Raw genomic sequence first — 27879 nt, forward strand, 5'->3', positions numbered from 1 at the left:
CTCTAACTCAATTCCAAAATTCCTTCAAAAATATTACATATGTAGAACTCAATATTAACATACATCACATATGCATATAGTACCATCACAAACAATCAAAATATAAATTCATTTTTGATAGATATTAGCATGAACGTGAGCATTTGAAGTAAAGAATGGGAGCAATTGATGGCATGTATAGTAAGACATTTCTCAAAAGATGCACTCTTTTTACATATACAATCATTGCCATGGTCACTAAAATGTCACATTTGTCAAGAATATATTGTTTCATGTGGATCTTGGTGCCACAAAAGAAAAGTAAGCATAATAATTTTCTTTGAAAATAAACACAATAATGTTGACCTTGGGCTAATGTTGAAACTCATGCATATTTAGATTGCTTAGGCAAATAACTATGCTTAAGCCTCATAATGTCCTTAATGGAAAATTGAGAATAGCATGTATGGGTTTTTTGAGAGACATTTGTGTTCTAAAAGGCATTCTTATGCATAAAACGAACTTAATAGGGCTCCTTTCAAGTTTCTACTCTCAACGAAGGTACTTCAATGTAAGGAAATGTTTCCTCCCATGACATTCGAGTATGTAAATATTTATCCAAAAATGTTGAGTGGGGATGAAACAACACCTTTTATGTCTTGGAGGTTGATAGAGATACCATTCTTGACCAATGTGCCCAAATAATCTTCAACATAAAAACACTTTGCTTTTGCGTGACAAATCCAAAAGGCATCACTTGTTTCCTTTTATCAAAATATGCTAAAGGTGATTGGAATAGCATGCGTATGGAACTAGCCACACTCGGTGCTCACAATATAAAGTAGACCATTGTTTCAAGGCACATTGTAGTTTCTCAAGCAAGGAAAACATTGCTATTGCCATTTCTAAGCTCTTGTGAAGGTGTTTTCACATTGATAAGTTATTTCAACCTCAAGAGGCCTAATAAATGGAAGATGAGAAGAAGAAAGATGCAAAAGCAGTGCCATCTTTTGCTAAGCCATGGTTGGAGTTGGGAAGGCTTGGCGAAAGAGAGAGATGGCAAAGGCTTGCCATGGAGCTCATGGAGTCATCCATAAGGTTGGAGTTCCAAGATTTCAAGTACAAAGTGGCAAGCACTACACTCCCCCGTCTAATTGATCTCAACCAAGGCATCAATAAGAAGGTTGATGAGTCTCAAACAAGAATAACTTTACTAATGGGTAATAATCAAAACACCCTCCACTATCACCATTTTAAAGATCTTGTTCAACTTATTTTCAGTGTAATAATCAAATGTAAGATTACCTTTCTAATCCACCTTCATATTTCATTGCTTTGTAAATTAATTATTAGATCAATTCAAAAAGTTCTATGTGGAGCAGAGCATACCACATAGCCTCGATGAAGAGAATGAAGAGGTAAGTGAAATTTGCCTCAACACTCAATTTCTCTTTTCTTCCAACTTGATGTCTTCTTTTTGAATTTTAATAACCTATATAATGTTGTAGGAAATTGTTGAAAGAATGAGATGTCATGTCTCCACATATGCTCAATGAGGATCCCGATCCATATGTAAAATAATTGCAATGAACTTCACAAAAAGGATGTAATTCATGTCACACATGGCATGGTTTTGTTATCTCTTGTTGTGCCCTAAGTTCATACTCCATCTTTTTCATTTGTACAAAAGTTAAAGTTGATAGCAAAAATGTGAGTTCATGTCACTTAATCCTTTTATGGTATGGTTGTTTTCATTTTGTGCCATCAATGCTCGATGTCTTCACCTATACCAAATAACTAAGTAGTAACATGGGCTATAGAAGTTCCAATGGCTATTCAAAAGCACCAATATTACATGTTTGAACTTATTTATCTAGAATGCTTGTAAAATGTTGAATGATGAAATATCTGAACGACAAGGGTTAAAGCTTTTTCTTATTCAAATAAGCATTCTTATTTATTTGAGTGTTAAGTAAACATGATGTTCTGGGCTAAATTTACTAGTGAATCTATGTACTATGTAATGAATCCAAAAACTTTGAAAAATTGGTCTTAGCACACATGTGCATGTGTTACTAAGGGGTCTTTGTATTTGAAAAATACAAGTGCATTCATGTGGAAGTGACATTTACATCCATTGCACCAATAAGACTCTATGGACATAAACAAAGTCTAAGAATGTGTTCCATGTCCATTGAACACCAAATATTAATGGGTATCTTCTTGTTTGTTAAAGCATAAATATTCTCCAAATTTATCTCACAAAAATAAGTGCCTAGTATAGCAAATAATAATTATGTTATAGCTTAGATATGCCCATGCTACTCTTAGTTATAAGGATAATGAACTAGGTTATATATTATACATGCCCATACTTCTCAAGGAAATATTACTTTTTACCAAACTTGACAATGAATTGCCACTAATAGCACATTACATACTCGCCCAACCTATTTCTCAAGGAAACATTGCCATTTGCCAATCTTTGTGATGACTTGCTATAAATAATACACCACATACTTTTGAGATATAAATTGTGTAAAACATAAATAGAGATGGCAACCTATTCATGTAATCAAAAGTAATGAGGATGATTTGTTTTATAATACTATTATGACCCTTTGAAAAAAAATTTGGCCACTAGTATGTGCACCAAACATGAGTTCATGTTGGATCTTGATTATTTGCTTATTCATTGGTATATGGATATTATTGCAATTCTTGAATCCTTGTTCTCTTGCCTAGATCCATGTCAACATGTTTTTTTACATTATGTGTTAAAATGTATGGATCTAGAGCATGGCTGTGGCGGATGGAACACAAAGACAATGTTCATGATGATCTAGATTAGATAGACCAACTATTACTCAAGTGAATTAGGTTCCAAGATGGAAGCTTGGACTCATAAACACAAACTTGAGTATGACACTAACTATGACTAAAATGACAAAGTACAGTTGTATTCCATCATTGAATGATAAGAAGGTACATCACTTTATAGGTTCATGATGGTTCCCTTTTTCTCCACTGTGCTTATGGGATTCAAGCATCCTGTATTTCAGGCATCCTCTCTAGTAAACTGTTTGAGTCTTGCCCTATTGCTCCATACAAAGAGACTGTCACATGGGTGTGATTGCATATTTCTCAACACCCCTCCTCAATCACAACCGTAAAAGAAAGTACTAAGTGTACAAAGACTGTCATGAGTAGAACCTTGCTAAGTGTGGATATGCCACAAACATGAGAATCATCCCTAGAGGCTATCATAGAAAAGGCTAAGTGTGGGTACCAAAAAACATGACAAACATCCCAGGGCTATTACAAGGCCTCACTAAATGTATAGGGACAGTTATGCATAGACTTACATGAGGAGTTTTACAATGCGTATGTCAAGAGCATTAATGGCAAGTACATACAATAAAAAATGCTAGTGAAAAGTAGAGACAAGGACCGACATGCCCTTGTGGTTCTCTTCATTAGATATGTCATGGTAGACATAACATATCTTCTTTTCATTGTCTTCTTCTTTGATGTAGTCCATTTTTCTTTCTTTGATGCTCTTTTTGTCTTCATAGTCTTCTTTTTCTTAGTCTTTTTCTTTTTGGTCTGTCTGGTCTTCTTCTTCATTATGGTCTTTCTAGTCTCATTGACTTTGTCTTCTTCTCTATGGTCTTTTTCTTCATTGTCTTTGCTTGCATTAGTCTTCATATCCATGTCCCCCTCAAGCAAAGAGATCACAATCTTTGGTTTTTGCATAATGACCAAGGTAGTTGGAATGTCTACAAAATCTTCAAATAAGATCATTGTTTGCACTTTAGAACAAGTAAGTCTATCCATCCCTGCAAGTGGAACAAACAATTCTTCCATGTAGTATAGATGAGCAGCATGAGTCATGCTACTCTTCATGAGGAGCATCCATTTAAAATTCTTCCTGCTTGGCATTTTGTGATAGGAAATCAACTTCAAATGACTGAGAATAACCATCAACCCATATGATCTTGAATGTGCTAAACGGTACAAGTGCAAAAAAAAAGCACTAGGTTAGTATCAAGAGATACTATAGGTCAAGCTTAATGATGAGCCTTTGATGCTTGTCTTGTAACTTGACTCCCCTCCTTGCTGGTAAATTAGTTGAATGCTTGCTAGAAACTGAGCTGGCATTTAGCTTAGAAAGAGTCTTATAGTAGATTAGAGTGGCATTAACAAGATTGAGCTAAAGGAAGTAAGGGATTAAAGTAAAATATGAGCTTGATGTTGAAATTGAGTTTGATATCTTGCTTCCCTTGCTGATTTGAATTGGAGACTGAGTAGATCATAGTGAATCATAATTGTAGAGCGTTGGTGATGCCAGGAGGCATATTCCATGGTGGATTCCATGAGGTTTTGCGGTGGATTTCGTAAAATTATATTTATTTTCCGGGGCTCGTACACAAGGTGGATTCCTTGTGCGAAAAGTCGATGGGGATGCCTATCCTTTTCGGGCGTCTCGTTAATTCAATGTGCAAGTGGGTGATTCCATAGTGGGTGATTTCGCAAAATACATATTTAAATTTAATGGACGTTTATGAGTTTAGAGTGCGCACTCGTATTAAATTAAGATTAGGACCGACCTATTTATTTATTTTGTAGCTGAAGACTGCTAGGTATTCACTTTTGTCGGTTTAATTTTATTATTTTCTAACAATTGTGAATGCTTTAGTGGCGATGGCGCTGGAAAGCACTGGGCGATAGCGTGTATTCAAGTTATTTAGAAGAAATTATCATTTTTTGATGGGCGTGCGTCTTAGGCCTGGCACCAATATTTATTTTTGACGTGCTTATTTATTAAAGCGCTTGACACATATTTATTATTTTGTATGCGCATGGGCGCATGATTTAAATATTCATTATTGGACATTGTATTTGGGCACCACTCGACTCTTGGGACGCCCAACCACTTTATTCTTTATTTGGACAAAAGCAAACACAAGCTAAAGCATGCTAATTGTAAATTTGGGCTATTTTTGAGCTTGGAGATGAATTATATATTAAATACATGCTTTATGGAGCGCTCACACAAGGCATGGGGGGAGATTGTACCCAATTAGTCTTCTTGCTTCATGTCGTGCAAGTTTTCTCTCTTGGTTTTTGAGCAAAAAGTAGAGTTCTTTGTTCTTGGGGACATTCTGGCACTTGCTACGTACACATACGGCATCCGATTTGCGCACCAGTTGGTTGAGCCCAAAGGAGTGAGAAATTGAAGAGTTTTATGAGCTTGAGCTCAAAAGCTATGGCTGCCCTTTAGGGTTTGCAGGAGGTGACTATTTTTTTTGTTGATTATAGTAGCTATACTAAAGCATTTGCCACAAGATTTGGTGGGAGAGAAGCTTACATAACAAGCTTCAAATGCCATATGGTTGTAGATTTAATCGTGGTGCGCGTGAGTGGCGGAAGCTGTACGATCGAGATAGGGTGTAGATCTGGCAGTGAGGTGGAATTCACGCAATGCTGGGCTCTCTAATCAACAATGTCTTGGTTTTAGGTGACAAGAGGGAGCGCCTTAAGCAAAGAAGAAGGTCCATAGAAGAAATCATGAGCTAATATGGCTTATTTTGAGAGATCCAAGAGCTCCAATGTGACAGGGTGCACGCGCTGGGTATGGCTGCCACAAGGTGGAAGATAAAGATGAAGTTGAATATGAAGTCATGAGCTACCACTGAGCTGGACTGAGGTTGAGATAGACTAAGAGAGTAGAGAGAGGAGCTGAGTTGAGCTTAGCCATGCTCACCATGGCTTTGATACCATGTTGAAATGCATGGATCTAAAGCATGGCTATGGCAGATGGAATGCAAAGATAATGTTCATGATGACATAGATTAGATAGACCAACTATTATTCAAGTGAATTAGGTTCCAAGATGGAAGCTTGGACTCATAAACACAATCTTGAGTATGACACTGACTATGACTGAAAGGACAAAGTACAGTTGTATTCCATCATTGAATGATAAAAAGGTACATCACTTTATAGGCTCATGATGGTTCCCTTTTTCTCCACTGTGCTTATGGGATTCATGCATCCTCTCTAGTAAACTGTTTGAGTCTTGCCCTATTGCTCCATACAAAGAGGCTGTCACATGGGTGTGATTGTATATTTCTTAACATTATGCAAGCCCCAACAAAAGCAATGGAAAAACATGAATAGAAAGCAAAGAGGTCATAGATATTAAGTTGATGTTGCAAGGTTCAACCGTATGATTGTATTGCAAGTTCTAATGCAAACTAATGGTTCATAAAAATGTTATTTTCCTTGACTTCAACTCATTCAAACTACTGAATGCATTGTTGGTATTTCTATTCAAGTAATGAACAATGCATCATAAATTTAAAACTTTTACAACCTAAAATCTAACTACGGATTCATAATCTTAACTAGAGTGGGCTACGAAAAAGAGAAGGAGAAGACAATAAGGACATGATGACAATGTTTTGGTCAAGAACCTGGGCTTAAGGAGCAACATGAATAAAGCAAGGAGTAGACTAGATATAAGTCTTTAATAGTCATCAAAATGTCACTGATATTTGATTACATTATTTTTATGAGCCTCTTATTGATCTCAAAGAGATTAGTATCTCTTTGAGTCCCCAAAACAGTTGTCTAACTAGTATATCAACCTAATAATCTTTTAACGAATTTTGTGGATTTTGACCATTCTATGGCTAGAACATTGTTAATAACGAAAGTCCATATGGCCCCCTTCTAGTTGCTCATGCTAATGCACCAATCTTGTCACTAGAATGGAAATTGTGAAGGAACTTATATTGCTTTATTTATAATAAAAGGAAATTTGGCTACAATACCCTAGCTCTAGGCATACTTCCCATTGCTCAGGAAATAAAGGATTTGGCATTATGCATGTAGTGAACAAGTGTATGGTCTATGTGGCACAAGGGCATGGCAAAAAAAAACAAGCTCCAATGTGAAACTTTCATTAAATTGAAAGTTTTACTCACAATGAGTAGTTTTTAGCTGTCACAAGTAGCCCCCTTGTGATTTAGCAAGTTTTAGAGAGAAAGTTCATTTAGAAAGGCATGTATTGCCACACACACACATCTCCCTTACTCCCTCTCTCACCTCCCCCCTTCCCTTTGTGTGTGTGTGTGTGTGTGTGTGTGCACCTCTCTCTCTCTCTCTCTCTCTCTCTCTCTCTCTCTCTCTCCAAGTGGCTACCCTAGTGATAAGGCACTTATTCATTGACTTGGATTCAAATCTTCATTTTTCTATAGATATACTATAAATGACCATGTTGAATATAGAAGCTGAACCTATGATCTGTGTGTGTGTGTGTGTGGCATCCAACTCCCATTTTCTTGGCATTTTTCTTGAATTTCCCTTCTCTCCTCTCTCCCCCCCTTCTAGCCATGGAGAATGCAAGTACAACATGTGTGGGAGTTAGGGAAAAAAGCCATTCTTTGCCTTTTGACACGAGAATCAATAAAGCACCTCCATAACTCCATGATATGTAGATATTACTATTGTTTTTAATTTCATTTTGAACCCGTTATTGAAACATGATCCTCTCTTTTCCTCTAAGATATTAGGTCGATAAACTTTCGGACTAATTTGTCAAAAAGAAAATGATTTCATCACAACTCTATTATGAGAGAAATCTCTTTATTTATGAGATATTTCACCATAGTTCTATCATGAGAAATCTTTTTGTTTGTGAGAGAAATAATGTGGGATTGCATGGAGACTATGCAAGGAAGGTTTATTTGGAAGATTACTCTGTGAATTCAAGCTTTAAGTTGGTTTGTTTTCTAGGGTTTAAATAGACAAAAGCCTACATATGGATGTTTGAATAGTCGAAAACTGGGTTGAGTCTGACAATGACCATAATAAATTACTTGGACATAGAAAATTTTGAGTCAATTGGAGGCAACTAACAAGGGTGATAAGATTCTTGAACATGTGTAGATTAGTTGTGTCACACAAAATTGCTTAAGATTAGCCCATGATTCAAAGGGCAATCACTGACTTGAGACTTTCTTACCATTTTATGATATCATTAGTAAGCTTTGATAGTAATTCATCATGTGATTGTCATGTAAACAATACAACAACATGGATTGATACATGAATAAGGTCAAGGCTTTATACTATAGATCATATTAGTTTAAAACTAAGATTTGGATTCATTACGTATTGTTCGCAATGCACAACTAAAGGGAGAGCAAGTTTATACCTTGATTTTACTTTACAAGTCAATTGGATTTAAGATAATATGTATTCATATGCATTATACTTGTTAGAGTGTTAATGGACAGAGTTGTCACTCATTTGGCCAAGGTTGGTAAAAGCGACTAAGGACATGGTACTAGAGACAAGCCTAAGCTAATTCTAGGACTAGGCACATGGGAATCACGAGCATTGAGAGAGTTTTGGTTTGTGATAAAAAGTCACTTATGATTCATGTAAGGTTTGAACAAGGATAAATGAACACCATGAGAGATGCCAACCTTTTGGATCTATAATGTGTCTTCAATTATGCAAAAGTATTTCACCACTCCTATTCATTGGATATATTATATATTTATTGATCTATTTTCATGTGTGCAAGTCATTTTATGTTCAATGCCCTTCAAGTTATTTTTGCAGACCAGTTTTGATTCTCCTCTCAAAGACCCCAACCACATTACACATGCATCATTATCATTGAGGGAATTTGTTAATGTTGACATCACTATGAAAAGATACCACCAACTCATTTTATTAATGTCAAATGTAGGGTAAATATATATATGGACTCAACACTAATGCAAGGCTTGAACTCATTTTATTAATGTCAGATGATGACATAGGGTGAATGTATATATGGGCTCAACACTAATGCAAGTCTTAAACTCACTTAAAAAATGGGAAGCCTGCCTTCGATCCAATATTGGTCAACACTATAAAGTACAATGAAACAAATGAAAGGCCATCTATGCTCATTGGCCAGGATGTTACCATATTGGTACTATGTGGGCGCATAAAAGGCATGTCATTGGATTGAAAGTAAGAGCATCTAATGCCCCGTCATGATCGTGTCTGGATTATAGGCAATTTGTAGGACTTGTTTAAGAAAAGTATAGACCCCAAAAAAGTGGGACTAATATGCATCTATGTCATCATTGCTCAAGTGAGTGTCTAGTGGGAAGAAACAACCAATTCTTACCTTGTCTATTCATGAAATCAACCCTATATTAGAAAGTTTGGAAGTATCCCACTTCCCATTTTGTGAGGTCTATTATAACAAATAAAGTGGGTAGCATGGTGAACCCCTATAAAGCTTTGAAAGAATCCCACTTCCCAATATGCGAGGTCTATTGTGTGCGCACGCGCGCGCAAGAGAGAGAGAGAGAGAGAGAGAGAGAGAATGGGTAGGATAGTTGCCCCTATAAGAGTTTGGGTAAATCCCCCCTCATGCAACATGAAAGTTGTCAAAACCAAATGTTGTCACGTGAGCATACCAATTCAAAACTTGTCAAGGTATTTTACATCTAGATCCAACTTGTTATTCAATGGTTTCCCACAAGTATGATACATAAGGGGTTTCAACCAAAGACTTAAACAGGTTAATTCTCACAAACTCTATTATGACCATTTTCCACAGAGAGTGAATGGACAAACTAACTACTGCCAAAAACAAGTTGCACAAAATTGAGTAGATAACACAATCTGCTCGACTGTGGAAGTATTCTCATAGGCTCAGTAGGCACGGTCTTCAAAGATGTCCACAATTCAAGTCGTTGGTATTTGCAACGATACATATAATACGTTTGAAATGACATGGTGATACTCTCATGATAGAAAATCTACACATCATTCTCAACAACCCATCCATGTGGAAACTTATGGGACACCACCATTAGTCACTTGCCTGATGGAGTTGAGAAAATCGAACAGCTCAGAGGCAAGCCTTCATTGCATGCCTCCTATTTGTGACCAGTAATGCTGGGTATGGTAATAATATCAATGCAAACGGCAATAGGGTAGCGAGGAGCAGAAAAAAATGACACATAAAGCATTTCAACAATCTAAAAACCCCACACAATGCTTAGGTGAGCTACAGAATACTAAGTAACAGATTCCATCAAGGCTTCCATCAAGGCTGAGCTCGAGAAATGTGTCATCTGGAGTGCTAACAACCATTTGTGAAAAAAATGCACAATACAAATTTTGTTGATAGAGACGGTTGTCAGCTGTCTATGGAACAATCTGATCAAGAGGATAAAATGTCACTCATGGATCATTGTGAATGCCCCACTGATAGATCTGGTAACTGTGAAGAGTCAGTTTTATTTTGGAACACTGAAGTTCCATCAACGAGTGGTAGGCGCTGATGCTCTGGTAGAACACACCAATTTGGGGAAGGAACTGCCCGCAACCATCGGAAATCATCCACAAGTTTCCAGAGTCCATTTTCCTCCTGCAGATTTGCTGCATGCAAATCATCCTCCACACCATTATAAGAAAAGGCATACGGAGCAACCCTGACTCCATTGGTATATTCCACAATTGGGCCACTACGCACACGCAGATACAAGTCCGTGAACTTGGTTTGATGGATGCGTATCTGATGCGATGCCAGCATTAGGATACAATCGTCTACTTCTTCAATGAGTGCAGAGCCTGTCACTGGCCCCATATAGACATGGCATCCCTTCAGCTTATGGGCATAAAGTGCTCGACAGCATCCCTTCATGTACACCTTACAGTTGATCAGATCCTCCAGCACAACCTCTCCGTCGTTCTGGTCCTGCAGATCTCTTACAATGATGGAGTTTTTGCGATGCTGAATGCTGCAAGTGGGCAATCCTTGACCGAGTTTTGCTGCCCCCTCGCATTGGCTTGCAGCTGCAATGCCATGTGTTAACAGTAAAGCTTGAGTGGCACTGCTCACATTGTCCTTTCTCTCCAATTCTGCAGGGCCATCATAGCCTTGTCCTCCATGTTTCGTACCCTGCAACACACCAGACACTGACAGCTCCGTCAATGCTGTCCCTTTACCTGCTTTGCCTCTGAAAGAGAATCTCTTCTTAGGAAGAAGATCGCCCTGGGCGGCTGCAACCTGCGCTCTAAGGCCTGCAATGGCAGCTTGAGACGTTCTCACCTCATAGGCTGGCAAGAAGTACGATTTGTCTGCGATGAGCTTCTCGAGCTCGGAGATCTTCACAGAAAGCATCTCGAGCTCAGCCTTGATGGAAGCTTGGTCGCTGTCGGAGGGCGGGGAAGGCGTTTTTTGTCGAACGGACGAGAGGGCCGTCTCCACGGATCTACAACCTTCAGAGAAAGTCTGAAGGAAAGATTCTGTGGATTCCAGGGGGCTGGATAGCGCCGCGGAACTGGCCCTGCGTGCGGCGGACTCCTGCATGCGAGCTTCCTGTTTGGCTGCAAGCCGACTAACCATGGCCATGTGCTTCTGTTCCGTCGGAAACGAAGGCACTGGTGGCGATGAAGACGACGACAAACCGCCATTGTTTTCTTGCTTTGTTTCTTCTCCTGGTCGTTCCTCCTCCCCCATTTCGCCTGTGCCTCTCTCTCTGTCTCTCTCTCCACTCCCCCCTCTGAGGGTCCATATAGTAAGCACTTCACATAGGCACTCTTCTAACCCTTCAATATAATTTTATTGGGGGCCATCGGTTTATTGGTCATGTACCCTAATAATGTAAGAGTAAGCTAGCCATGTACCCTAATAATGTAAGAGTAAGCTAGCCTTGTCACTGCATGGACGACTCGGTTCAATCCAAGGGATGGACCAACCTTGAATCTCCTCACCCCTACGGGAACCTTGGCACCTTACAAAAATCACATTTTTAAAAATTAGTGTCAAGAGAGTAATGGCGTGCATGTAGTAAGCAAGGTCCATCTTATGCCATCTGAGAAATCAAGTATCTAACCCACTTATTTGAGGATAAGATGACTACCACAAATGTGTAGGAGCCTAGTCCTGAATGCATATATCAAGCCTAACACTTGGTCTAGTTCTAGGAGCCTTACAAATCAATGCCTTTTGGAAAGGAATGGAAATGCATGAGTCCTAATACATATATCATTGTCAAATGTTGTAAAAATCACTATGCATAGTTAAAACATTGTATTACTACCACAAAGGTATAGGAGCCTTTAAAACATGGGTAGATTGATCTACACAATCAATTAGTACCACAAATGTATAGGAGCCTAATCTTGAATGCATATATCAAGCACTATCTTAGAGAATTTGTTAACCTCTTCGTGCATGTTAAATCTTGTAAAAAATGGAGATCATGAAGATTTTTGCTGGTGACACTGGCTAGAGACTCCCACATGTTTTGATAACTAATTAATGGAGCTGCAAGGAGAATGGAGATTGGACAAAGAGAGAAAGAGGATGCTATGTTTGTGATGCCACTAATAGCTCTCTTGTGAGCAATATCTTATTGCCTTATCACTCAAAGAACACGGGCACACTATTGAGCATAAGAGCATTGTCCTTTTGAGAGAGAGAGAGAGAGAGAGAGAGAGAGAGAGAGAGAGAGAGAGAGAGAGAGAGAGAGAGAGAGAGAGAGAGAGAGAGAGAGAGAGAGAGAGAGAGAGAGAGAAAGAGATAACCCTTTTCTTTAATTTTTAAAAATAAACTCTTCTTTCTTGATAATCAAGATTTCCACACATTTCAAGGCTAGTAGACCACTTAACTAAAGTTAATAGTGGATAATGTTTTTGGGACATGTATTACCTTATCACCTCACTATTGTATAAGCAAATACTCTAAAGGACAATACTAATAAAGAATGAGTGTCCACATGTATAGTTAGGGTTAATGGGTAAGATGGATGGTCAGCTACTTTGGTCTTCTTTTTTGCCTTCTCTTAGTTTTGGTTATACTAATAAGTAGGTGCTGCAAAGATCTATCAATTTTGTGATATAGTTTGTTGATTGTTTAATTATTTTTACTTCAGATTTAGTTGCTATTTTGCACAAATGGCTTTATCATCTACAATGGATAAGGAATTGTATAACATTATGACGTTTGATGGTACTAACTTCAGTTTGTGAAAAGAGTAGATCTAAGATGTTTTTATTCAAAAGAAGCAATTGATGCCCATGAAAGGTGAGAAGGATCGAAGCTTGCACGGGAGAGCTATGGTGAAAGAGCAAGAGAGAGAGAGAGAGAGAGAGAGAGAGAGAGAGAGAGAGAGAGAGAGAGAGAGAGAGAGAGAGAGAGAGAGAGAGAGAGAGAGAGAGAGAGAGAGAGAGAGAGAGAGAGAGAGAGAGAGAGAGAGAGAGAGAGAGACTCACAATGTGGGAAATCCAATGTGTGACCGGCCTTCCCTTTATTCATCTATCCCTAAAAGAATAAAGAATAAAGTAATGGTGATGGGTGCCCATTGCCTGCAGTGTGCAAGCACAGATACTGTCAATGTCGGAATAAATGAGCGGCTAGGCAGAGGCGTCTTCACCCCCAACAACCTCCCACTTAAAGGCGAATCTGCCCAAGTGAGGAGTGAAAAAGAAAAAGAAAAGATAGTACAACATGTACACATGTACAATAGGATGAGGAAAGACTCCATCTCATCCCATGCCCATCAATCTCCTGAGGAAGGCAAACCGCTCCATAGAGAGGCGTTTTGGTGAGCAAATCTGCAGGATTCTGGTCAGTCGAAATCTTGACAAGGTCAACAGACTTGTCCTCAATGACCCCATGTATGAAGTGATACCTCACCTCAATGTGTTTCCTCTTCGCATGGAAGACTGGATTGCTAAACTGAATAACACTCATAGAATCCAAATGCAATATAGGGATAGCATCAAAACCAAGGTCGCGAACCAAACGGCCTAACCATATGGCCTCCTTGTAAGCCTCAGTGGCTGCAACATACTCAGCCTCAGTGGTGGAAAGAACCGTACACTTCTGCACCCTGGACATCCAAGAGACAACACCTCTAGCATAGGTAAACACATAGCCAAAAGTGGACTCCTGTATCCTGGCTGCCATAGCATATACACATATATGCAGTGCCCTTTATATACCTCATGATACCCTTCAGGGCATCCCAATGGTTCTTGCCAGGTGTAGTTATATAGCATTGTCATAATGCTATGTGGACATAGTGTGAAAAAGCATGGAATGCATCATCACCTACTTCTTTATTGATTTAGAGAGTCAATGTGATCTAAGTCATTAGTACTAGTGTGAGTTGCATGGATTATCCAAAAATACTAGATTTTTGGATAATTTTAGCCTAGTGATATTTTGTAACAGTTGGTGCAAAATATGAATATGCTTATGCATGTACAACAATAACAACTGGTAATGCAAGCTTCTGTTCAAACAGAAAGTGTTGTGATGAATTCTTTGCAAGCAGTTAAGCGTGAGGTGAAGTTATTCAATGACATGAATGTATCTACATATATACATACCTATGCTCAGAAGATGGAATCCTTTGGGGTGGCTCAACCTGCATGGAGCCGGTATTTTGTACGTGTTACTGTACATGAATTGAAAGCATAAATTACTGAATTATACTTGCAGGATGCTGACTGGGTAGCCTTCAAGAAGACACTAAGGGAAGAATTTTATATTGAAGATACCAGTTTGATTACGCGCAAGACTTTTCAGAAGTGGGTTTTACAACCCAATAAGGGTCTTCTGGCTACAGAATTGTTAAGAGAATTTGAAAGTCAATTTGAGCAGTTGGATATTGCAGAACAACAAGCTTTTGCAAGTCAAAAAATTGAATTGTTTCTATAGGCAGCTGATCTTGAGCTTCAAGAGAAGCTTGATGATTTGCTGGAGGATCTGACTACAAAGACAGGTCTTAAAACAGAGTGGAGACATGTGAAGGAAGCTGTTACTACACTTGTGAAGAAGCATAGAAGAAGAGAAAGATTGCATGTCTCTAGCTTGCTCACTGTTACGAGCAAGACAGTTGATGTATCCAGTAAGCCACCTACTTTTGTGCCGAACCCTATGGCTGTACCTGCTACTTTTCCCTCTGTTAGGGAATATGTCTTAGATGAATTGGTCAAAGGCATGTGGGATCTTCAATTGAAGGTTGCAAAATTGGATGAAAAATGACAAGAGAAAAGGGGACAGGCAGCAACCTCTAAGCCAAGAAAAAGATATATATGGTGTGATAGTTTGCAGCATGAGAGAAAGGATTGTGCTGCCTCCTGATAGCATGAGAGAAAGGATTGTGCTGCCTATCAGGAGGCCTTGGTACGACAACTCATCTTTTGGAAAGATGGCAAGATCCATGCACAAGAAACGAGATTGCCTCTTGCTTTGAATTTCAGAAAGGGAGGTATGCAGAATTTGTTGGAAGACTTGGCTGTCCGAAATGCTTATGCAGTGGTACATGCTTCTACTTTTGGTCTACAATTGGATAGAATGCATGACCAAGTGATGGTTGGTCCAAAGTTTAAAATATGGACACATGCTTTACATGCAGCTGAAAAGAGAAAGGTCACTGAGAGTGAAATGTCTCATGTAGGGCAAGAGATTCGTGGCATAACTGGTTGGGAATCACTGATAGATGCATATTCAGTGTATGCATATTTAGCAAAGGTACATAAAAGGATGTACTTGTGGAAGAAAAACGAAAAAGAGATGAAGATAATGCATGGACATCTAAAAGAATGACAAGAAGAAGTATGGATCAACCTAAAGCTGCAAATCAACCACCTCTCGAGTATGTTATGGAAGAGGTTAGTCAAGAACAAAAACAGGATAACAAACAAGAGGGCAAAAAGAAGGGCAAGCAGCCAGGATATAAGTTGCAGTCTGACATTGAGACAGCCACAGATCTGAGGAGGGTTTTTGAAGAACGGATCTTAAACAGTCGGGTGAAATTCACCTTGGGAGAGGTGCTTGGCATTGCCAAGCGAGAATTTCATGATGAGATCATTAACATAATTAAGAGGAAGCGTCAGTTTCTTGGTGACACCACTAGTGTATTGCTACAATTTGAAGAGGAAACTAGTGTGCTGGGTATTCGGGCTGAAAATGAGCATGAAGTAAGTACTAGATTATCTATGCAGGATGCTACCAATCAGTGGACAACATGTGAAAAAGAGAAGAAAGTGGTTGAAAATGCATTGTCTTGTAGCAATATGCATGGTGGAGTAAGGCAGATGCAACAATATGGGGAAGAGACTCTAGGATTTATTCCTTGAAGTCACTACACAAGAGATCATTGGGCTAGGGCTACCACTAAAACGGTAGTGAAAATAGGGGAACGTGAAACTCCTTGTGTTGCTTTACTTGACCATGGGTCTAAGATAAATGTCATTGAGTGGATTGTATGAAAATAGTGCATGGCCTATAGACACTGATCATGGTTGGCATATGAGGGCTGCAAATAATTCTTTGGGAGAGCTTTATGCTGCATGTCCTAATGTAAAAGTGACAATTGGTGATGTACAAGAAGAGCAACACCTTCTTTGTGCAAGATAATTCCTCATATGCAGTGATTTTGGGACAGCCCTATATTACAAGAGTGCGTATGGAAACAAAGGTGCTTGATGATGGTTTTGCTTATGCAAGAGTTAGAAGCAAGGATGGGAGGAAAGCAAACCAATTTCTTACTGTTTTTGTTAATCATCCTAGAAATTGGGATACGCTTCGAGAGTAAATGCAAGGGAATTCAAAGACCTAGATTTTCACTAAGCACCGCTGTAATGTGGGGCTATAGTAGTGTTGTTTAGAGGATGTACTCGCTCTTGATGGAATGAAGCATGCATTTACTATTGGTTTTTCTCAGTTTGTAGCAAACAGTTCATGTTGGTTTAAGTCTATGGAAGCTATGTGCAAGGCTGAACGCATATCTATGAAACAGCCTATTAAGGAATTGAAAGCATTGGGACTGTTAGCTGAAAATAAAGGCATTTCAGGCATCTTTTATGGTCTGAATATTAATGACACTATGGCTGAAATTTCAGCAACTATACATGCAGAAAATGAGGCTAAAAACAGAGTGTTGTCAGTATGTTCTTTGGACATGTATGATGTTATAGCATTGTTTGCTTAGCAGTAAGGATGACAATGGGTTGAAGCACTTGTGGAGACAAAGTATAAGAGAATTGACAAAAGATGAAACCAATTGCTTTGCCATTTCCACCAGAGAGTGAGGGTTTGTATGAAAAAGTGTCAAGGCAACCAAGCTTACGGGATCCTAAAGATATAGGACATCAGTTTACATCTGAAACATTACAGGAATTGAAAATTGGTGCACAAGGGTTTCTTTTGCCTATTGAGAGAGACTGCTTTATGCGGATGTTGGCTAGGCATGGAAAGGCATTTTCATTTCAACCAAGTGAAATATGGCTATTCCAATGCCTAAAGCTTACTTGTAAAAGTTGATGGATTTGCTAAATGAAAAGATTCACATGAAGATCTTGGAGCCCTCTTCAGCCCCGTACTCAAATCATTGGTTTACTGTGCCCAAAAAGAGTGGGGCTTTGAGATTTATTCAAGACATGCAACCGGTCAATAAAGTGACTATAAGAAATGTGGGTGTAGGTCCAGTGGTTGATGGATTTGCAGAGGCTTTTGTAGGCATAGCGATCTATTCTTTGGGTGATCTTTACTCAGGGTATGATTAGTTTCAACTTGCAATTGAAAGCAGGGATATCACAACCATGAAGACTCCCTTGGGGTTAGTACGGATGTGTACTCTCCCACAGGGTGCAACAAACTCAGTGACACACATGACAAATGCTATGAATAGGGTACTCAGGGATTTTATACCACAATTGACAATGCCCATCTTGGATGATGTTCCGAACAAAAAGGGTGTACAGTGGATGAAAAGAATAAAGAGATGGATGCTCATGGATGCAGACAGTTTGTTGCAGACCATATTGTGGATTGTGAGAGGATTTTGACATGTCTAGAAGAGGTGCATTTAACTCTTTCTAGACAAAAGTCTGTCTTTGGAGTTGAAGAGGTTTTGATTGTTGGGCATATGTGTGGGCCCTATGGGCGAAGTCCATCACTAACAAATATAGATGGGATTGATAGAATGCAAGATGTATGCACGAATGTATTAGAGGTGTGTAGATTCTTGGGTGCATGTGTGCTCTATTTGATATGGATTCCTCACTTTCACATGTAGTCGATGCTCTATATTAGCTTCTGAGGAAATGTTAGAGATTTCATTGGGAAAGGAAGCATCAGAAAACAATGAAGAAATTGAAGCAACTCTTAAAATCAGCTCCTACATTGAGAAGGCTGACTATTCACATGGAAAGCCTATCATTATTATTGTCGATACAAGCCCAATCGGGATTGGATGGGCAATTAGGCAAGATGATGAGGAAGGGCAAAGATATGCAATTCACTTTGGTGCTAAAGTATTGACTGAACGACAGAGAAGCTATCCACATGTAAAAAGAGAATTATGGGGAATTGTGATAGCCCTTAAATGTGATAAGGAGTATTTTATGGGTGCTCATGTAGTCATTGAGACCAATTGTTTGCCAGTATTGGGTATGATTACTAGTTGTGCTACCCCAGACATTACTATGCTCTGGTGGATTGCATACATCAAATCTTTGAACCCTGAATTTTAGCATATTGCAGGAAGAGAATCTAGTGGCAGACATGTTATCTCGGGCACGTTATGAGAATGAAGATGGAATGATGGATGAGGAGGAAGAAGACTTTCTTGTGGCTAAAAATGATATTGTAAGAGTGAATTTAGCAATGCAAGGTGTTGCTATAGCATTAACAAAAGCTTGGACAACAAAGAGAAGACACTTTAGATGTTTTGCATCTTGTGTAGAAGTGTTTCTGGAAGACAAATATGTAGGAGAGTAGCTGAGAATTGGTCAATACCTCAGTACATTAACAAAGAAGTATGAACGGTCAGATGAGGAGTTTAAAAATATTAAGAGGAAAGCCTATGGGTTTTTCTTAAAAGATGGATACTTATGGAAACATGCTAAAAAGAAACAGCTTATGCCATTGCGAGTTTTGGGTGACAGAGCTTCACAAGTATATGTTATGCAAGAATTTCATGAAAGCTTGTGGGCTAGTCATAGAGGTGTTTGGGGTACTTTTGCAAATATCAAAGAAAGATATTGGTGGTAGGGTATGTATAAGGATGTTGCTCACTTTGTGGAAATATGTACGACATGTCAAACATATTCATCTGTGAGACATCGGGATGGATTACAGCCCACATATCCATTGTCTCTTCATTTTAAGTGGGCGGTGGATTTGGTCACAATGCCTACAAGTCTTTGGCAAATGAGGTATCTTGTGCTTGCCCGTGAAGACTTGACTAATCAAGTGGAAGGGAGAGCTTTATGTACTAAGACAACAAATGCTATGTGTACTTTTCTCTTAGAAGAGATATTTTGTAGGTATGGTTGTGTGGGAAAATTTACAATAGATAGGGGTGAGTTAGATACAGATGAAGCTCATGATTTCTTTGCACGGTTGGAGATAAAGCTTGCTTTAACTTCAGCCTATAGCCCTGAAGGAAATGGAAAAAGTGAAAGAGGTCATCCACCTATTGTGAAGGCATTGGCAAAAGCATGTGGAGAGAAGGTAAAAGAGTGGCCACGATTGCTCCCTTATGCTTTGTGGGTAGACAAAACAACTCATAGTGCCATTACAAGATATATGCCTGCAGAATTGATGTATGGCCAAAAACCTATCATGCCGATAGAAGAGATAACAGTTACATGGAGTGTGCTACCTTGGGAGGAGGAGTTGAATCGAGAGGAGTTATTGGCCTTATGCATTAGACAGTTGGAAAGAAAGTCAGAAGACATAGATGTAGCAATTGCAAAGTTAAGGGCAGCAAGGAAACAAAATAAGAAACGGTTTGACAAAAGACATAGACCGAGACCAAGAACCATACAAGATGGAGATTGGGTATTGGTTTATGATAACAGTTTAGATAACCAGCATAGTGCCATGTGTAAAGTTTCCAAAAGACGGTTTGGAATGGGTATTTGATAATGCTACTTATGCATTAAATGAGTTGGATGGGACATCCATTAAACTTCCGGTAGCAGGGAAAAGAATCAAATTATTCAAGAGGTGGGAATCTACTTCTTATGAGTTGCCAGAATCGGAAGAAAATAGTGGCTATGATACAGGGGATAGCCAGGAAGATATGGAAGATGAAGAAGCAAAGGATATGGTTACAGAGGATTAGGAGGACTCAGAATCCGATGACAACTAGGATTTTGGCACATATCGAAGGATGTGCAGGTTCAGAGGGGGTGGATGTCGTGATGCTATGCGGACACAGTGTGAAAAAGCATGGAATATCATCATCCGACTTCTTTATTGATCTAGAGAGTCAATGTGATTTGAGTCATTAGTACTAGTGTGAGTTGCACAGATTATCCAAAAATACTAGATTTTTGGATAATTTTAGCCTATTTTTGATATTATTTATTGTAAAAATCCAAAAAATTTAGAAAAACTTATAGATTAGGATAGCATGCAAAAAGCAAGTTGCTTTTTCAGCTAGTTAGGAGATTTTTCATGAAAAAGACAAATTGGCGAAATCGCACGCGTGTCGCGATCACTGTAAACGGACTAAAAACTACAGTTTGAATTGGAAGAGGAAGAAGAAGTGATCTGGGAGATCCATGATCAAGTGTCCCTCGAGTTTTATCGCCCTTTCAGAGCCAATGGAGCCATCAAATTTTGGTTCCAAGTAGCAAAGAAGGAGCTGTTATTTTTTATCCACGTTTTTGTTCTACAAGGGAGCTCCAGGAGATCTAATGCCTGGAGAGTGCTTCTGAGTAGTGCCAGACAAAGGATTTCAGGTTCTGAGAGTGCCAGACAAAGGATTTTAGGTTCTATCAATACATATTGATTTGATTCATTGTGCTTTGTCATTATTGTGTTTACCTCTTGTGTATTCTTTATCTTCTCTTCCATCTCCTATCTCTACTTCCTTCTACGTCTGATTCCTAGTGGATTCGACCTTTCGACAAAAACCCCTCAGATAGAGTGCCACAACATCAACTAGAAAGACAATATCTGGATGAGTGGCTATCATGGCATACATAAGAATGCCCATTGTAGATGCATAGGGAATCTTGGCCATCTCGGCCCTCTGCTCATCTATCTGTGAAAAATCGACCTATGATATCTTCACGTAAGAAGGCAATGGACATCCAATAGGCTTCACGTCCTGCATGTGAAAGTGCTCAAGGACTTTATGAATGTACTCCCTCTGTGACAAGTAGAGGAGTCCCTAATGCCTATTGTGTCTAATGTGCATACCAAGTATATGAGAGGCTTGTCCCAAGTCCTCCATCTCAAAGCTCTTCTTGAGCTAAGCTTTAAGAGCATCTAGCTCATCATGAACTTTCCCTGCTAATAGCATGTCATCCACATAGAGTACCAAAATAAGCAAAGATCCATCACGGGCTTTCTTCGTGTGGACAAGCATGGATCCATAGCACTATGGATGTAGCCCTATGACTATATGAAAGCATTGAACTTATGGTACCATTCCCTAGGTGCCTGCTTCAAGCCATAAAGACTTTTCTTTAACTTGCGTACTAGGTGCTTCCTGTCAGGCTCTGCAAAGCCCTTAGGTTGCTCCATGTAAATCTCATCATGCAAATCCCCATGTAAGAAAGCTGTCTTGACATCCATCTGGAACAAGTCTAAGTCAAGCAGTGCAGCCAAAGCCAAACCAAAGCCAAGACTAAGCACAAGGTGGTCATCTTAACCATAGGAGAGAAGACCTCATCAAAGTCAATACCATGCTCTTGCTTAAAACCCTTTGCTACCAATCTAGCCTTGTATGCTGGCTTGGGGTGTCCAGGGGTACTTTTTAGCTTGTACACCCACTTGCATGGCAAAGCCTTCTTACCAGCAGGCAAGGAAACCCAATCCCAAGTCTCATTCTCATGCAAGGAGTCTATTCAAACTACATAGCCTTCTCCCACGAGTGATTGTCACCCCTACACATAGCCTCATCATAAGTGAGAGGCTCTCCTACATCCAGAACCAAGACATAGTGCATGGAGGGCTCAAATCTATCGGGTGGGCATCTATCTCTAGTAGAATGCTGCACTACAAGCTCTACTACTTGCCCAACATTCTGTCCAACACCCTAGCCATGAGCATCTGCTGCTGCTGTAGGCTGTCAAGCTGGTTGTACAGGAGCACGTGGCTCCTCTTGAAATATAACCCTGCGTATTTTCTTAACTCTTTCAAGATGCCTATGCATCTTGTCTTCGTGGAAGACTACATCATGGCTGGGGATGACTTTCTGTGTATGTGGATCCCATAGATGGTAACCCATCTCTTTTGCATCTCCATAACCAAGGAATATGCATTTAACACTCTTAGGATCCAGCTTGTTACGCTTGTCCTTGGGCACATGGCAGAATGCCTCACATCCGAAGACACGTAAATACGCATAAGAGGGAGGCTTTCCTGTCCATACCACCTCTGCAACCTGAAAGTCAATGGCACTATATGGTGATCTATTAATGATATACACGGTAGTTGTAATTGCCTTAGCTCAAAAGTGCTGGGGTAGGTGTGTATGACTAAGCATACTGTGAACCCTTTCTTGGATGGTCCTATTCATCCGTTCAACCATACCATTCTTGGGGGGGGGGTGTAAGGGGCGGTCAACTAATGCTCAATACCCCTCTCATCACATAACTGCTCAAAAGCATGTGATACGTATTTACCCGCATTATCTGTCCTAAGGCATTTCAACCTATGCCTAGATTGGTTTTTTGCCAAAGCAAGCCATCTCTGAAAAACTACCAAGACATCAAACTTTTGCTTTATGGGATAAAGCACATACCTTATGTGAAAAATCATCTATGAAGGTAACAAAATACTCTGCACCACCCAAAGACTGACAGGGCATGGACCCATATATATATCAGAATGTACCAAAGCCAAGGGCTTACTCATGCATGACATACCAGACTTCTTATGCGTAGACCTACTCTGCCCATAAAGACAATGATCATAAGAATCAAAATGATAATAGTTAAGGGGTGGTAAGTACTGTAAACCAGAAAGAATTTTCATTCCTTTGACAGACATATGCCCCAAATGAGCATGCCAAAGAGATACATGAGGTAAAGACCCTACAGACAAAACATGATCAACTGTAGATCCAGAAACAACTAAGGGGTAGAGGCTGCCAGCCTTGGCACTTCTCGCAAGCATAAGCCTGCCATGAGTAATCTTCTATGTAGAGTCTCCAAAAGATACATGATATCATGTGTCATTAAGTTGCCATGATTGCGTGTCAATGTAGATACATGACATACATCGTGCATAACAAAACTATTGCCAGAAGGAAACTGCAGCCTAACATTACGAATGCTGAAAATCTCAAGAGACCTGTCATCACCCAAGTGCATAGAACCCAAAACATAACAGTATGAATGGAACCACTTTCGGCAAGGTGTCACATGAAAGGACGCACCTGAGTCCAAGAGGCAACACTTGCATACATAGAGTGTATCTCTGTCATCTGCGAAGCACTAGATGAAGCTACTGCAAGGATATAATCCCCATCACTATCCTCGGGATGCATCACATTGATCTCTTCAATTTTAACACTTGACTTAGTAGGTATTATGCTGCGATTAGAAGACTTTTCCTGCACTTTCTCTTTCCCCTTGTCTTTGCGCCTTTCATTGTGCAATTCATGACACTATGGCCTTATGTGGCCTTTCTTTCCACTATGATGACAAGTCAGATGATTTGTATTTCTCCCACGAGACTTACTGCGTGACTTGCCACGTGACTTGGACCGAGATTTCTGTGAATCCCGTCCATGGCCATTACCACTATCATTCTTTGCATTTCCATCATGTCGGCCCATAACTGTCAAAGTATGAGACACAGGAGAGGCATCCAAATTCTTATGGTTTATCTCTTCCTATAGAAGATAGCTCTCAACATTAGATAGCTTCAAAGTAGTGACAGAAGCACATAAAGCAGTGTGGAATACATCCCAATACTCATTAGGAGGTCCAAGCAAGAACAATGGAGTGACATCCTCTTTGAAATTAATGCCTTGCAAAACCAAGTTCTTAAGAATAGCATGAAACTTGCTCATATGAGCTGACATGGTCACATTCTCTTTCATGCGGAGATCCATAAGCTATTTCAACCAATACATTTGACTTGCAGGACTTTGCTTGTCACATAGAGGTTCTTGATCTTATCCCAAATCTACCAAGCACTCTATGCTTACTCAACCACATTGTAATGTACCTGTTCAATGAGAGACAAGATGAGGGTGGACTTGCATAACTCATCAAGCTCCATCCATTCGTCATTAGTCATAGTTTTAGGTTGCTCTCCACTCAACCTTAGTGGCTTTATTTGTGATTTTTGCACCAATATCTACCAAACTTGGCTCTTTCAATAGGCATAATTCGTACCATCAAGCTTAGTGATATTGAAGATAGTACTGTCAATGGAAGAAGATGCCATACTGCAAGTTAAAACAGTGCAGATAGTTCAAAACTGCTTGTTGTAAATTGCAAAAATGGACAAAAAAACCACCAAAACCAAGGCAAAATGGTGAGAAACAAGTATTTAATGATGCTGCCCACCAAGTACCATCAAAAGTACATCAAACTAGGATGATTTAGCATGAAAAATACATGACAGTTTCGAGATATATGCTTGCTGTAATTTATGATAGCAGTGTACACTGAGAGCTGATAGTAGAAAAATCCCACTATTCAAAGTCAATCACTAACTGTCAATGCAAAACCGGTATCAAGCGGGCATCAACAAGCATGTAGCAGTCAAACTAACATAAGCCAACACCCAAGCATATCAGACAAAGTCTGTTAGTAAAGTCGGTACATCCCCCAATCAACAGGGCAAAATATACATACCACTGCCAAGACCTAACACAAGGCGGTGTCTGGTCAGTGAATACAAAGCCGAATCAGCCCAAGTACATCTACATGGACCAAGATATATTAACCATACATCATCCACAAGGAGATCTCGGTCTCAAAGATCCAAAAGCTCAATATGCATAACCGGCACTGCAATGTCTGATAAGCATACAAAGACGCTTCCATTGGCACAAAAGCCATAAGTGTCAGGAAAATAGGCTTAAACAAAGCATGTAAGAGCATCAGTGGACGGAATATCCAAGATCATACATCAGTAAGACATCTAGAGCAGATGAGCGGTCAAGTATCCAATGATAGCATCCAATCTCATGAATACAATCCCAATCAATCTTTGACAAGCCAAAGCAAGACCAAAACAAGCTCCACAATATCCAAAGTCAAGCCCAAATGAAGCTCTAGTAGCATTCAAGTCCAAACAATGTAACTAGCATGTGTAAGCATCAAGCATGTACCAAATGGGTCATACATAGACCATAAGTATAATCTCTGTCACAAAGCATGCTAGTGTATACCAATGTCAAGTAAATGCCAACCAATACGGAGCTCAAACAAGGCTCAAAATACATTTCGGAACCATTCAAAGCATTTCCCAATCTTCATTTGTATCCTAACAGTTATATGAAACACCCAGGAAGCACCCGTGACCAATAGGCAAAGCATAAAGTGACTAAATAGGCTTCAGCCCTAGAGTGTACATAAGTGATTTACTATGTAAAACTAAGTATTTTAGGCCACTAAATTATCTCCAAATGATGGTCAATCAATAGGCACACATTCCCCACACATTCGGGAACCATTCAAGACCGATCGGGCATCAAATGTCAATGCCAACCAACCATAAACATAAAGTGCTAGTGTGATGAATGATATCTTCCAAGAGCATCTAGATGATTTTGTAGTTATATACTTGGATGATATCTTGATATTCTCAAAAGATCCAAAGGAGCATGAGAACCATATAAAATTAGTTTTGGAAAAGCTCAAAGAAAAAGGACTATATGCAAAACTTGAGAATTGTTTTTTCCATCAGATAGAAGTGGAATTCTTGGTGTACAATGTCTCCAAGAGAGGAATCTTCATGGACCCCAAGAAGATTGAGACTATTCTTGGCTGATAGACACCCACATGTGTTTGCGATGTCTAATGTTTCCTTGGCTTTGCCAACTTCTACAATATATTTATCAAGGATTACTCAAAGATAGTCACACCATTCACCATACTCACAGGAAGCTCAAAGTCCTCATGGACCCTAGAAGTTGAGAAGGCCCTCCAAACCCTAAAGACGGTTTTAACCACTGCTCCAATCCTAGTCTACCTAGATCGTACCAAGCCCTTTTTCTTGGAGACAGATGCATTAGAATATGCCTTAGGAGCCATCTTGTCCTAGCATGGAGATGATGGTCATATGCATCCCTAATGGCCTTTAACTCAAGGAAGTTCTCCCCTCCAAAGATAAACTATGAGATCCATGACAAAGAGCTCCTTGCCATTGTAGATGCCTTTGGTACTTGACATCATCACCTACAAGGTGTAGGCCATAAAGTTATCATCTATATAGATCACAAAAATCTAGAATACTTTATGACGTCTCGCATCCTCAATCAAGACAATCCCACTAGAGTAACTTCTTATCTAGGTCTGACATTGTCATCATCCATCACCCAGGATGCCAACAATGCCAATCAGATGCTTTATCAAGAAGATTCTACCAGGCACCTAAGAAGGGAGAAGAATATTTTAATCAACAATGAGCAATACTACTCAAGCTAGAGTACGTCTAGCTAGCAGCCATCTCTAGTTATCACCAAGATGACCCTACCTTGATCTAATTAATCCATGAAGCCTTGCCACATGACGATTTGGCCAACAATGTCCAGAGAAAAATCAAGAGGGAAAAGTAAATGAAGTTTGGGAGTTTTAGAAAACTAATGGATTGTTATACTATAAGGATCTACTTTACATCCCTCCAGAAAAGCCGAGACTCTAGGTACTCCAACAATGCTATGACACCCCAACAACAGGACACTTTGGAGTTAATAGGGACTTAGAGCTTATTTCAAGAGATTTTTGGTGGCCCCAAATGTTAAAAGAAGTTAAGGAATGTATGAAATCATGTGATACTTGCAATAGTGTGGCCAAGGTACCTTGTCACAAACCATATGGCCTCTTGCAACCCCTTTGCCCATTCCGATGACCTTGATCTTCTCTGTCCATGGATTTTATAATAGATCTTCCCAAATTAGACAAATATGACTCTATTCTTGTTGTGGTAGATAGATTCACAAAAATGGCACATTTCATCCCTACTACCAAGGCCATCACAAGTGCAACTATTACTAGACTTTTCCTCAGATACATTTTCAGATTACATGGACTCGCAAATGACATCATCAATGATTAGGATTCCCAATTTGTATCTAGTTTTTGGAAGAGCCTTTACAATCTCCTTGGAGTCCAAGTTAAGTTATCCACATCCAATCATCCATAGACTAATGGTCAAATAGAATGGGTATATCAAGTCTTGGAACAATATCTTTGCTGCACCATCAACCACCATTAGAATGATTGGTTTGAGCTCTTGCCCTTTGCAGAGTTTGCTTATAATAATAGTATCCATGCATCTATCAAGCAAACTCGTTTCTTTGCAAACTATGGTTAGCATCCAAGGATGGATGAACATCTCTCCAATCAAGTAAAGAACCCTGCCACCTGAGATAAAGCTCAACACCTAGCATATATACATCAAGAACTCAAGCAAAAAATCCAAAAGACTTAGAATTGGTACAAGCACTATGCGGACCAACATCATTTTCAACATCCAGCATAGAAAGTCGGTGATAAAGTATGGTTACTCAGGCATAACCTCCAGACAACAAAGCCCTCCACCAAGCTAGACCATCGGATATTTGGGCCCTTTACTATCGTAGCCCAAATCAACCTAATTGCTTACCGACTCCAACTCCCTAGCACCATGAAGATCCACCCAATCTTCCATGT

General features: G+C 39.5%; 2 protein-coding genes across 3 annotated transcripts; one reads left to right on the forward strand and one right to left on the reverse strand.

Moving 5' to 3' along the window:
- Nucleotides 1–858: 858 nt before the first annotated feature.
- On the forward strand, nt 859–4994 carry LOC148011766 (uncharacterized). 2 transcript variants are annotated; one of them, XM_087670296.1, is made up of 3 exons: nt 859–1199; nt 1333–1397; nt 4679–4994. In XM_087670296.1, exons 1-3 carry the CDS (start codon nt 947–949, stop codon nt 4748–4750), a joined length of 390 nt encoding a protein of 129 aa, XP_087526422.1. In that variant the 5' UTR covers nt 859–946; the 3' UTR covers nt 4751–4994. The 2 variants fall into 2 exon arrangements, with proteins under 2 accessions (XP_087526422.1, XP_087526423.1); XM_087670297.1 differs by lacking the exon at nt 4679–4994 and adding an exon at nt 1488–1714.
- A 5131-nt stretch (nt 4995–10125) lies between these two features.
- POR (C-CAP/cofactor C-like domain-containing protein) lies at nt 10126–11605 on the reverse strand. Its single transcript, XM_087670822.1, has one exon. The coding sequence runs from the start codon at nt 11522–11524 to the stop codon at nt 10250–10252; it is 1275 nt and encodes a 424-aa protein (XP_087526948.1). The 5' UTR covers nt 11525–11605; the 3' UTR covers nt 10126–10249.
- Nucleotides 11606–27879: the final 16274 nt, after the last annotated feature.

The sequence above is a fragment of the Lygodium microphyllum genome, chromosome 28 (assembly GCF_053477565.2).
Source record: "Lygodium microphyllum isolate KBCC chromosome 28, Lygodium_microphyllum_v1.1.10, whole genome shotgun sequence".
Classification (NCBI taxonomy): Eukaryota; Viridiplantae; Streptophyta; class Polypodiopsida; order Schizaeales; family Lygodiaceae; genus Lygodium; species Lygodium microphyllum.